Consider the following 13,998-nt stretch of genomic DNA (forward strand, 5'->3'; position numbering starts at 1 on the left):
AATCTGTGTGACTATAAGGTGTAGATGAGTTGAATATGTGTGAGGTTGTAAAGACTGATGGATGCTTGGCAGAACTGTGTGTGCAATCTGTATTTCACATATAAGGGTGTGGTTATGAGCTGTTTGTGAATATGAATACATGATGCTGCAGCAATACATGAATAAATATAAATGTGAATGTATATGGAGTATGGTATTTTTTTTTTATAATGCGCATTGGGGATTTTAGTTTTTCTTGGAAGATTTTTGGATTTTATTGGTGCCAACATTTTTTATGAAGCACTACATTTTTTGATTGAATTCAATGAAATGTTTCTCATGGGCTCTTCATGTGTTCATGTCTGTATTGTCAAATCTGTTTGTTTCGATGTTTGTGGTTACGTGTTTGTGTTATATGCTAAATGTTGTGCTAAAACCAGAGATCTGTCCTCATAAACAGCTGAGAATTGACTGTTTGTTTCGATGTTTGTGGTTACGTGTTTGTGTTATATGCTAAATGTTGTGCTAACACCAGAGATCTGTCCTCATAAACAGCTGAGAATTGACTGTTTCGATGTTTGTGGTTACGTGTTTGTGTTATTTGCTAAATGTTGTGCTAACACCAGAGATCTGTCCTCATAAACAGCTGAGAATTGACTAACTGAAAGAGGGAGAATCACACATCCGACCGGAAGGGGTGGACTTAAAAGACCTAGAGGAGAGGGAGGAGGACAGGGTGGATATCACAGACACAAAGCCTGCCCTTGTGCCCATCCCATAGTTAGAAGACACCCCCATGAAAGATGAGAAGTCCTGTGGTTCTTCAAGAAAAAAAAAACCTGTCTATTAATTTCCACATTAAGAAAAGATGGGTACTTTTGCAAAATGCCACAGGGTATTAAATGCAGAGTGACACCAAACAGCATTGGATATCTTAAGAATTATCATGAATAAAAATGATCCAACAAGATCCATTTGATGCAGGGGTGGAGAGGAAACCACCCCATCACAGGCTTTCCCTGACATGGACTGAGTTTTTGAATTTACATTTTCTAGATTGAGTGGAACCGTTCATGTACATGTTTCCTAAGTGCAGTTTGTATCAGCTGTTAAAAAGAGCCGGGACTGGCAACCTGTCATGGTCTTACCTTCGTTTGACATGTGCTGGTGGCCATCTTGGTTTCTGGGTTTCTTGTAGCCTCCCACCCTGCGGCTTCTCCTTCCCACTGGGAGGAGCTGGATGCCTTGCTCATATATATAGAAGGTCTGTGGCTTCAGTTCCTTGCTTGGTCCTCCTGTGTTCACATGCTTCTAAGACTGCTGTTGCTTCTGGTTCCTGATCCTGGCCTCGTCTGACTACCCCGTTGGTTCCTGATCCTGGCTTCGTCTGACTACCCCGTTGGTTCCTGATCCTGGCTTCGTCTGACTACCCCGTTGGTTCCTGATCCTGGCTTCGTCTGACCACCCTCCTGGTTCCTGACCTCTGTCTACGCAAGACCCTGCTTCGGTTTAGCCATCCGTTTGGACTTTTGCTACGGCTTGATTTCCAATAAAGCCTTCTTATTTCCACTCATCTCTGTTGTACGTCTGGTTCATGGTTCCATGACACAACCTCAGGAAAGTCCAGGGGCTGTTTAAGTCAATGAAACCAGGTGTGGTAAGACACAGTTTTCGGTGACCTGACTGTCACCCAACAAGAAAAGGCTTCAACCACTGGTCTGCCTGCTCAAACAAGGCTATGCTGCTCGTATTATGACTGTCCAGGGGCGGACCTCAATGGTAATCGTCTGCCCAAGACTTCCTGACCAAACAGCTAATGCAACAATCTGCAGACCAGTGAGGGGAGGAGGTCCTTGTGTCAAAGCTCCTACCACAGATAAGGTAAAGGACTGTCTATAACCCACTGATAAGAGACTCTAAGGGTACTTTCACACTTGCGTTGTTTGATTCCGGCAGGCAGTTCCGTTGCCTGAACTGACTGCTTGATTAGGCAAACTGTATGCAAATGTATGTCATTTTTTATGACTGATCAGGCATTTTTCAGACTGATCAGGATCCTGATCAGTCTGAAAAATGCCTGATCAGTCAGAAAAATGCATTGCAATACCGGATACATTTTTCCAGTGTCATCAGGCAAAACGGATCCGGTATTATTTTTTTTCTCATTATTAAAGGTCTGCGCGTGCGTGTTATTATATACAGGGGTGTTATTATATACTTTCTATATAGTGCATTTGGGTAGTGCAGCATTTGTATGCAGTTTTGCTGCGTTACCTCAGTTTCAGATAGTGACAAACGACATTGGAACAAATAATTTCAACTGGTGTGATATACCAGTTGCCCCCCAAAAAAGTGATTGAGGCAGGGGTGTTATATACCAATAATATACTTTCTATATAGTGCATTTGGGTAGTGCAGCATTTGTTTGTGGTTTAGTTGCTGTAAAATTGATATCCATTGACCGTGTAATCTACCTCCAGCCACATACTTGCTTGGTTTTTTTCTGTACGTTGAATGCCTAATAGTTGGGCCTCCGAGAAATTCAACACCAGTGACGACCACATGTTATTGAAATTCAACTATTATCATTAGGGTTTTTTCAAGAGGGGGGAAAACATTAGCCATGTTTTTAATCCAATTTTATATTTTTAGTTCTTTTAAACATATGTATTTGACCTGTATTTGTACTGGCCTGCATTAAAGTATAACTGTAATTTTTATTTATTTTTTTGAGTATTGGATTGTGGTAATTAATATCTCCTTGGTGGCCCTATTTCAACTTTTCACTGTGTATTCAATTACCCCTTAATTCCATAGTTTTGTTCCCTGTACTGCCTACTTTTACCTGTCCTTAAAATAGGGTTGCTAGGCATGGTCCATCTCTCTGTTGAAGGACGGAGGACGCAGAAGCACGCAGCGTGCAAGGTCACATTACTGACAGCCAGGGACTGTAAGTAAATGATTAAAGCCAAGTCCTTCCCAGCAGCTGATAAAAGTGCCTGGGCTGTGTGCACTTCTCCCTGTCCCTGCGCTTGGCAGACGCTCCCTCACTCAGCAGATCTGGAGAATGCAGAGTTGATGCAGCGCAGTCCAGGGAAGGGAGCTCTGCCATATGCTCAGTGTATAAATGAAAGCAACGTGTGGTAAGAGGACCCCTTTGTGCTGCAGGAGATTAACCCTTTAGGGGGGGAGGGCTCTGGTTAATGACACTTTTGGGGGCTATTGTTACTGGCTAGTGAGGGCAGGCGGGATTAGCCTCAGGGTGAGGGCAGTGGCAGCCATCTTAACTGAATAGTGAAATTGCAGTTTTATGCAGACTGGTTGCTAAGGGCTGAATCTTATTAAATATGGGGTAAGTCAGTCTAATAGTAACTGATTCTGGAATATCATGTTATTAGTAACTACATATATGAAAATTGAAATTAGGGTCTAAGTGTGACAGTTATACTTTAAAATTGATATTCATTGACCGTATAATATACCTCTGGCCACATAATCACTTGATCTTTTCTGTCCGGTGAATGCCTAATGTTTGGGGCCTGTAGTCCAGTGGCTTACAGTAAAATTTGTATCCATTGACCGCATAATGTATCTCGAGCCACATAATCAGAATTTATTTTATGTTAGGTAAGGGTACTTTCACACTAGCGTTATTCTTTTCCGGCGCTGAGTTCCGTTCTAGGGGCTCAAATCCGAAAAAGAACTGATCAGTTTTATCCCCATGCATTCTGAATGGAGAGTAATCCGTTCAGGATGCATCAGGATGTCTTCCGTTCAGTCTTTTTGACTGATCAGGCTTTTCAGAAAACCGTAGCATGTTGTATTTTTACCTCCGGCCAAAAATCCTGAACACTTTGACTGAACGCCGGTTCTGGCCTTTTTCCCATTGACTTGCATTAACGCCATGTGTTCCGTCAAACCGGATCCGGCTTTTGCATGTTAAACCCGAAAAATGTGAAAAAAAAGTTAAAGTCCATGAATGGCGGATCCGTTTTTTTCAATGCATTTTTTTATTGTGATCAAAATCCTGATCAGGATTCAAATGTAATCCGTTTTCACACGTTTTTCCAGATTTGAACGCTGGATTTAAACGCTAGTGTGAAAGTAGCCTTAATGCCTAATTTTTAAGGCCCGTACTCCTGTGGCCTAAAATAAAAAAAATTCTAGGTTTCAACAGGGCACATTTCAGAGAATTTTCCTTTAAGACGCATAAAAATGTCCCCTGATTAAAATACATATTTTTTGTTGGAATTCTTGTCATTAATCCCCCTCTAGTATGTCACTGTCCATGTTGTGGGACTATTTGTACAATTCTACTAAGTATTTGGTGGCTGAAAATATGAGCTAAAGGTTTTTCAGGTTTGCCTGCTATTAAAGTAAATGGGGCCCGCTGCGAACTTGCGGTTCGCGAACATTTGATTGTGTTTGTGAACCGTCCTGGCTGATGTGCATCACTAATCTCAGAGACATGCGTGATGCAGACCGGAGGAGGGGCTAACAGGTTTTTACTCTGCTACCCACGTTATCTCAGCAGACTCCACCAGGCCCTCCATCTAGGTAGGATGCGAATATGATTGCCGTATTTCTCTTGTACACCCTATGGTGTCGGTCATGTGTTATAACGGGGTAGACAGACATGGGTTATAGCATGATCAACAAAGTCTCCACCCCATTTAGGTTAGTGATGTTTATTTACTTTTTATTATTCTGTATGTGATTTCTTTGTGTTATTGTATATTTAATCACTTATTTATTCTCAAATCTTGTGAATTCGCTTTACGTTACAGATATAATTATTTTTGGGAGGAGAGGTTATAAAAAATGGCGTTTCTGGCATAGTTTATTTTTTTTGTTTGCAATCTTCACAGGGTAGATCATGTGATATTTTTTACAGAGCAGGTCGTTATGGATGCAGCAATGCCAAATATGTTTATAATTTTATTTCTGTTCAGTTTTACACAATAAAATGATTTTTTGTGAAGAGAACATGTATTATTGTCAATATTTTTGAGAGTCACATTTGTTTATATTTTTCTGGCGACGGGCTTTTGTAAGGGCTCATTTTTTGCAGGATGAGTGGACATTTTAATTGGTACCATTTTAGGGTACTTTTTAATTGCTCGATATTTTTTTACCGGATGAGGTAGATCATGTGATATTATTATAGAGCTGGTTATTACAGATGTGACAATAACTAATATTTAATTTCATTTTTTTCAATTGTAAGAGGCTTGATGAGGGAAAAGGAACACTTTTTGGTGGAAACTTTAATTTTTAATAAACACTTTTTTCTTTACTTTTAGATTTGTTCCACTAGGGCAGTGATGGCTAACCTTGGCACTCCAGCTGTGGTAAAACTACAACTCCCAAGATGCCCTCCTTTCTTGGCTGCTCTTAGAACTCTATAGAAATAAATGGAGCATGCTGGGAGTCGTAGTTTCACCACAGCTGGAGTGCCAAGGTTAGCCATCACTGCACTGAGGGAATTCATCTTGTGAGGGTCTGAGCCCTTCTACAATGCATTACAATACATAGTGCATTGTGACTGCCAATATTAAACTTGCCTAGGAGACCCAGTTACATATGAGACTTGGCCTAGGGGTCAGAGAGGGATCTCCCTATTTTTGTAAATTCCATACATGTGGCATCAACATTTACTGTAGTACCTAAGGGATTAAAGGGTTTCTACCACCTCATTTTGACCTAATTAGCTCTCAGACACTAGTGATCTGCTAGTGTCTGCTCTACCTAACCATGCTATTTTCAGACCTTTCTGTGGATCCGTTTGACTAAAAAAAACAACTTTTATTGATATGCTAATGAGCCTCTAGGTGCTAGGTGCTCAAAAGACGCCCCCATAGCACCTAGAGGCTCATTAGCATATCAATAAAAGTTCGTTTTTTGTGAAACTGATCCACACAAAAGTCTGAAAATAGCATGGTTAGGTAGAGCAGACACTAGCAGATCGCTAATGTCTGAGAGCTAATTAGGTCAAAATGAGGTGGTAGAAACCCTTTAATCTGCGGGCATTGGAGTTTTCACCTATGCCGGCAGTTACAGAAGGGGCCCGGCTGTCAATATCAGGTGCTGTGCCTGCCTGGTTAGAGCGCAGTACATGTACAGTACTGGTTTGCAAGTCACTTGCAACAGTACAATAGCTAGCCCTCTATAGGTTATACAATTTTTGGATAGTTTCTAATATGAAAAAGCATAACATGTGACAGCACTGAGTGATTTTAAACTCGCTGTTTGTTACTATTGTCAACCATGCGTTTGTCCATAGTTATATACTCTGTCAGTGTCACTCTGACATTATTTTCTATGGCTAGCATTGCGTTAAAACGGGGAGGGGAAAAAGCAAAAATGTGTGTAAAAAAATGAGACAATCATAAGTCACAAAGCATATCTGAGTTGTTCGGACACAAATATATTTTTTTTCCAAAAATTCTATGATTTACAGGTTGGTCTTAATGGACGTTTGTCTTTTGCCAACCTAAACAACTATGTAACTATGTAATCGGACACAACACACATTTCAATGAGTTTGCACATCTCTAATTCAATTACTATGTTTTTGCCAAAAGGTGGTGGTGGGGGGGATTTTAGCGCATCTTATTGGGCGAATACTAATGAGATTATGGAAGTGCGTATTAGTACATTAGGACTGTGGAGGGGTGAATATGCGCTCCCTATGCAGGCTCTATACTCATAACTAGCTGGTCTTCTTCTACTGGCGCCGCACACTGTGCTGTTACCTGAGCAAAGCGTGAGGACATAGTCGTGCTCTGTGACCTCACCCTGTGTGACGTCGGATCACACCACAGCTCAGCAGGAAGAGCGCTGAATCTCAGGTGCATCAGCGGCATCCGGAACTGGACAGATGAGTTAATTTATTTTTTTGTCTGTTATAAGGTCTGCTTAACATTGGGGGTCTGATATGAGGTCTAATTATTATTGGGGGGTCTGATCTGATGTCTCTATAACATTGGGGGTCTCATATGAGGTCTTAATAACATTGAGGGTCTGAGGTTTAATTAATATTGGAGGTTAGATATGAAGTCTGATTGGAGGTCTCAGCTGGGCTCTAATTAACATTTGGGGTCTGATTTGAGGTTTGATTAACATTGGGGGTCTGATCTGAGGTCTGCTTGGGCTTCTAAGCTTAAGTCTAATTAACATTGGGGTCTGGACTGAAGTCTGAATAACATTGGGGCTCTGAGCTGAGGTCTGATTAAAATTTTCGGTCTGATTGAGGGTCTGATCTGATGTCTGATTAATATTGGCCGTCTGATATGAGGTCTGATGAAAAATATTTTTTTCTTATTTTCCTCCTCTGAAACCTAGGTGCTTCTTATAGGGTAAACATGCCTCTTATAGGGTAAAAACAAACGTAATTATTAATTGTTTAGTTTCAGTCATAAAATATAACAAATAAATTTATCTTACCTTGTTTTCTTTTTATCTAAAAAAGAATACATTGTAAAATTGTGTTAATTAGATTTTTTTAATGATCCTAACTTTATATTGATTATAATGATTTCTAACTTAATATGAATATTTGAATAATATATTGGAAAATGTGAACTATTGATGGAGACTGGGAAGAAAAAATAGGTAGCAGATAGTGAGGTAGGGGTCATATTCAAATTTGCAATATTTTGTGAATATTTTGTAGAATATTCGGCGAATATTCGCTAATTCGTTGTATTCAAAATCGGCAATGTAATAATTGCGTAATATGCGAATATTACACGATCAATATTGTTTTTCAAATATTCATCATTTTTTGTTGCTCGAAAAATCGGCGAATATTACGCGATCAATACAGGCGTGGGTCAAAAAGGAATATATAGCACTATATTCAATATAGTGCTATATATTAGTTTTTTAGAATATTCGCAACTTTTTTCCATCTGAAGTCATGATTCCTCCCTGCTTAAATTGCTTGACAAGCAACTTAAGCAGGGAGGAATCATAACTTCAGCTGGAAAAAAATGAGGAATATTCAAAAAAACTAATATATAGCACTATATTGAATATAGTGCTATATATTCCTTTTTGACCCACGCCTGTATTGATCGCGTAATATTCGCGGATTTTTCGAGTAACAAAAAATGATGAATATTTGAAAAACAAATATAGCACTATATTCAAAATATTTGCAAATTCTCGAAGTTGCGATATTTGCAATAAATATTTGTAATTCAAATATTTGCTCTCAACACTAGTAGCAAACAGACAGAAAAAAAACTATATATATATATATATATATATATATATATATATATATATACAGTGGATATAATAAGTCTACACACCCCTGGTAAAATGTCAGGTTTCTGTGCTGTAAAAAAAATGAGACAAAGATAAATAAATAATTTCAGAACTTTTTCCACCTTTAGGCCTAGTTCACACGATTTTTTTGCGAGTGTACGGGTGTTTTTTTTGTGTTCCATATATACGGTCCATATACGGAACCATTCATTTTAATGGTTCCGCATTAAAAACTGAATGTTTCTGTATTTCCGTTTTTCCGTTCCGTTGAAAGATAGAACATGTCCTATTATTGCCCACAAATCACGTTCCGTGGCTCCATTAAATCAATGGGTCCACAAAAAAAGGAACACATACGGAAATGCATCCATATGTCTTCCATATCTGTTCCGTTTTTGCGGAACCATCTATTGAAAATGTTATGCCCAGCCCAATTTGTGGCATATGGCAAAACGGAACGGAAAAATGGAATGGAAACTGAAACACAACGGAAACAAAAAACGGGACAACAGATCTATGGAAAACAGACCGCAAAAACTATAAAAGCCATACGTTTGTGTGAACTAGGCCTTAATGTGACCTATAAACTGTACCACTCAATTGAAAAACAAACTGAAATCTTTTAGGTGGAGGGAAGAAAACAAACAAAAAAATAATAATGTGGTTGCATAAGTGTGCACCCCCTCTTATAACTGGGGATATAGCTGTGTTCAGAATTAAGCAATTACATTCAAAATCATGTTAAATCGGAGTCTGCATACACCTGGCATCATTTAAAGTTCATCTGATTAACCCAAAATAAAATTCAGCTGCTCTAGTTGGTCTTTCCTAAAATTTTCTTAGTCACATCCCACAGCAAACGCCGTGGTCCACAGAGAGCTTCCAAAGTATCAGAGGAATCTCATTGTTAAAAGGTATCAGTCAGGAGAAGGGTACAAAAGAATTTCCAAGGCATTAGATATACCCTGGAACACAGTAAAGACAGTCATCATCAGTGATGGTCAGTTCGCAGTGTTTGCCAGCGAACACATGTTGGCTTCCATCTTGACTTACCCGTCCAGCGATGCACAGGTAAGCCCTTACCTGTGCCTGTGCCAGGAGTCAGTCTAAAATCAAATGCGGTCACCGGGAGAAGGCAGTTCCGAGAACAGCCCGATGAAGGCCCCTGGCGGCTGTTCTCAGAACTGCCTGCTCCCGGTGACCGCATTTGATTTAAGACCGGCTCCCGGCACAAGAACAGGAAAAGGGTTTACCTGTGCATCGCCGGAGGGTGAGTCAAGATAGCAGCCCGCATGTGCTAGCTGGCGAACACTGCGAACTGACTATCACTGATCATCATCAAGCGGAGAAAATATGGCACAACAGTGACAATTATATGAAAAACTGCAGCACTCACTTGTCTTCAATTATGTAGGATTTATTCACCAACAACATTGCGACGTTTCGACCGTAATGGTCTTTCTCAAGCAACATATCATGTGAACAAAAGCAGATATATATATACACACACATTCCCTCCCAGTAGGTCACATGACCTAATTAGATATGAAAATTATAAACCAATTATGTGAATTGTCTACATCTCACCAACCTGTTGTCTAATCTCTTAAGTCAAAATATATTTATCATTCCCCCTGCATCCATTAAACACAGTGTCATAATTATAAAGCATCAAAGGTGTTTCCTTATACAAACCTTGGTAGGAGTCTGGTTGGCTGTCAAGGCCTTTGGGTTCAAGTGTTTGCAGTTCAAAAATCCACCTCAATTCCAACCTTTTTAATAGTCTCTCTCTATCGCCTCCTCTCCTTTGTGGTAATATCCCATCGATCACCCGGAATCGAAGTTGGGAAACATTGTGTCTAAATTTCAGAAAATGTTCAGGTACCGGTTGTTCATTTCCTTGGGTGTCCTCCTGTCTCTCTCTCCAGAGAGTAGTTTCCGTATTAGGTAACGATGCTGGTTAACCCTATTTCTGAGTTCCTGTGTAGTCTCTCCTACATATAACAGCCCACAGGGAAATTGTAGTGTGTAGATTACATATTATGACCTACATGTATAATAACCCTTTATCTGGTAATTTTTGCCTGTTCTAGGGTGTGTAACTTTTTCTTATTCGAGGATTCATTCAATGTCCAGCAACGGGGGACCGCAATGGGGTCTAACGTGGCCCCAACTTACGCAAATATCTCTATGAGTAAGTTTGAGGAGACCTTCATATACCCATCCAGCCACTTCAGCTCAGTGAGAGGCTGGATGAGGTATATAGATGACTCTTCTTCATATGAACAGGAACACTGAAGGGACTCCTTGAGTTTGGACATTATGTTAACTCCATATATGACGAATTACAATTCACGTCTGTGCACACACAGACAGGATTACAATTCCTGGACACTATGGTTTATGGTGTTGAGGGGATATTATGGACTGACCTCTTTGTAAAACCTACAGACAGGAATAACATGCTTCTGTTTAAAAGTGACCACCCTAAATTCATGAAGGAATCATTACCCTACAGTCAACTACTTAGGTTCAAACGGATAGTATAAGAAGAAGACAAATTAGAAGCCAGATTGGAGGAAATGTGCAATAAGTTCAAGCAGAGAGGCTATCCAAAAGGTATGGTACAGAGGCACAAACATAGGGTGAATAACTCTAAACGAGAATAACTACTCAATGAGAATTAACCTAAAAGAGAGAGTAGAAGAATTCCCTTTGTCTCAACGTACACAGCACAAAGTAAACAAATAGCACAGGTCCTCAGAAATAATTGGCACATACTGACACAGACATTTCCTGATATTGAAGAATTCCGTAACACCCCCCTCCTTTCATATAGAAGGTCACATAATCTAGGGGACAGACTGATACATGCCGATACAAAACATTCTGAAATACCCAGAGTTAAGAAGAAAGGCTGTTTTCCCTGTTTGAGCTGCTGCAATTGCAACAACATGTTAAAGGGTAGCAACTTTACACACCCTAGAACAGGCAAAAAATACCAGATAAAGGGTTATATTTTACATGTAGGTCAGAATATGTAATCTACACACTACAATGTCCCTGTGGGCTGTTATATGTAGGAGAGACTACACAGGAACTCAGAAATAGGGTTAACCAGCATCGTTACCTAATACGGAAACTACTCTCTGGAGAGAGACAAGAGGACACCCCAGGAAATGAACAACCGGTATCGGAACATTTTCTGAAATTTAGACACAATGTTTCCCAACTTCGATTCCGGGTGATCGATGGGATATTACCACAAAGGAGAGGAGGCGATAGAGAGAGACTATTAAAAAGGTTGGGATTGAGGTAGATTTTTGAACTGCAAACACTTGAACCCAAAGGCCTTAACAGGGAATTCAAAATAGGCTCACTGTACTAAACTGGACAGAGACATGTTCTCATCCACACTGTGATAGGACTATTATACAGTGGGATGCGAAAGTTTGGGCAACCTTGTTAATCGTCAGACCTCTACTCTTGGAGAATTCAGGCAGCATGACTACCATACTAGAAACACTAATGTAACGTATACCTTTTTGGCACCTCTAATTGTGTTTTTTATATGCCTGCATGATTGAGAGGTTCAAGGCCAAGGGGGATCCACTGGTGGCTTAGATGATCTTCACAGTGTGACCTCTACCATCTTTCTCGAACCTTTGTCTCTTGATAAATGGCCTCCTCTTGATAAATGCCCTCTCTAAGCTCGTACTGTAGGGTCCAGATTATACACAGTTAAACAAAGGGCTGGCATGAATGGGATGACCTCAATAGAGACTTTACTTAAGGGAGGATCTGGGAACGGATGACCCCTTTGTCCTATTGGGTGAATCAAGTGACTGCGGCACGGGTGGGGGCGACTCTCCCACAGTTATGGGTGATGCCAGTGACTATAAGCATATGACGACCTCCACATAAACCCTTCTTTTCCAAAATGATGGGGGTATGTGCACTCCTGTATGGTTGATTGAGCCCTTAAATGTGGTTGTAATCATTTGACCTGTTATCCTGCTATTTGGTGAGGGAAGACCGTTGCACAACCCTGGCAATATGGATATTGATTTAGTGATGCAGCTCATGCTGCTGAATTTAGTCCTTATGCTCTACCAATGTGGAGCCCTCTTGACAATAAACTGTAGACAGAGTGAATTGGTTTTTATGGAGCTTAATTGCTCTAATACACATATAGACATATAAATGGACACACTCTGTGGTTGCAATTGAGGCGAAGAAATGCCTGGTACAGCAAAAACTACCTGTAAGGGTTAAGCCTCAAATTGGAGTAGTGACATGCTATCACAGGGTTAATGCTGAGTCATTTTTTCTGAGCAGAGGCAAACGCTACATAAGGATAATATTAAACACACACGGAGGTGCTGAAACATCACACTGAGGTCTCGGTGTGACACACCCATATGTTTTGATTAGCAGCGTCACTATAGCAACAAGAGAAGCACGTCAGCGCAGGGAACTCATACCCGATACGCATGCGCACTAACCAAGAAGGAACGCTAGGAAGAGCGCGCCCTTTGGGAGCCTGCACGTGCCCCCAGCACATGCGCACCTCTGACAGGGTGATGCTGAGATGCGTGCGCTTTTCAGATGACACAGAACGATGAGGAAGGTCCCCTCCATGATGTGCCAACCAGACTCCTACCAAGGTTTTTATAAGGAAACACCTTCGATGCTTTATAATTATGACACTGTGTTTAATGGATGCAGGGGGAATGATAAATATATTTTGACTTAAGAGATTAGACAACAGGTTGGTGAGATGTAGACAATTCACATAATTGGTTTATAATTTGCATATCTAATTAGGTCATGTGACCTACTGGGAGGGAATGTGTGTGTATATATATCTGCTTTTGTTCACATTATATGCATGGGTGTGTGTCGGGAGTGCCTGGGCACACCCTAATCACACCCCTGTGCTCCGCCTCCTGTACTGCCGCCTGCCACTTGAGCCCCGGCTGCCAGCCCCGGACAGCTTCAATGACATACATCTGCTTATACGACTGCTCACTGCTCCTGCGCTCCGTCTCCCGGCAGCCGGCGCATAACTTCACTCACTCTGACGTCACACGCCTGCTCCACCTGCTTCATAAATAAAGTGGGAGGAGCAGGCGAGTGCGGCGTGACGGAGTGAGTGACGTCACGTTACGCTGCCGCCGGCCTAGTTTGAATATTTGAAGAGCCTGCCTGCCTGTCCAGTGCCCATGCCCTGTGAATATGGCGAATGTGTGAAAAAGAAAAACTGAATACCAGCTGGAGTCCTGTCCAAGTAAGTTAGTAATAGATTAGATAGTACTAGTAGTACAACTTGGCACAAGTTTATCAACACTTTACATAATGAACGCAGCAGGGTCTTACATTAGTTGCCATCCTCCACCCCCTGTTGGGGGGGGTCACTGTCAGGGACACTGTTATGGGGGGGGGATCTGTGGATGATGACACATATATTGAACAAGATGCTGCTATATATGTGTCATCCACAGATTCCCCCTGGCCCCCCATAAGTGTCATCCACAGATTCCACACAGATGCCCCCATTACAGTGCCATCCACAGATATCCCCTTAATAGACGGTTAAGGGGATATCTGTGGATGACACTGTTATGGGGGCATCTGTGTGGAATATGTCACCTTTTATGGGGGATCTGTGAATTACACTGTTATGGGGGAGATATGTGGATGATACTGTTATGGGGGGGGATCTGTGGATGATGCACTGTTAAT

General features: G+C 41.0%; 1 protein-coding gene across 4 annotated transcripts in view; it reads right to left on the bottom strand.

The window, feature by feature from the left end:
• SELL (selectin L) overlaps positions 1-13,998 on the bottom strand; it is a 982,371-nt gene that overhangs the window by 83,336 nt on the left and 885,037 nt on the right. For 3 of the 4 annotated variants that reach the window (XM_044300881.1, XM_044300879.1, XM_044300878.1), the window contains one exon: positions 7,426-7,441. The exons of the other annotated variant lie outside the window; for it this stretch is intronic. In XM_044300881.1, the coding sequence (XP_044156816.1) occupies positions 7,426-7,441 (16 nt within the window). The remainder of the gene's footprint in view (positions 1-7,425; positions 7,442-13,998) is intronic. 4 annotated transcript variants of the gene reach the window in all.

The sequence above is a fragment of the Bufo gargarizans genome, chromosome 7, assembly GCF_014858855.1.
Source record: "Bufo gargarizans isolate SCDJY-AF-19 chromosome 7, ASM1485885v1, whole genome shotgun sequence".
In the NCBI taxonomy this organism is placed as follows: domain Eukaryota; kingdom Metazoa; phylum Chordata; class Amphibia; order Anura; family Bufonidae; genus Bufo; species Bufo gargarizans.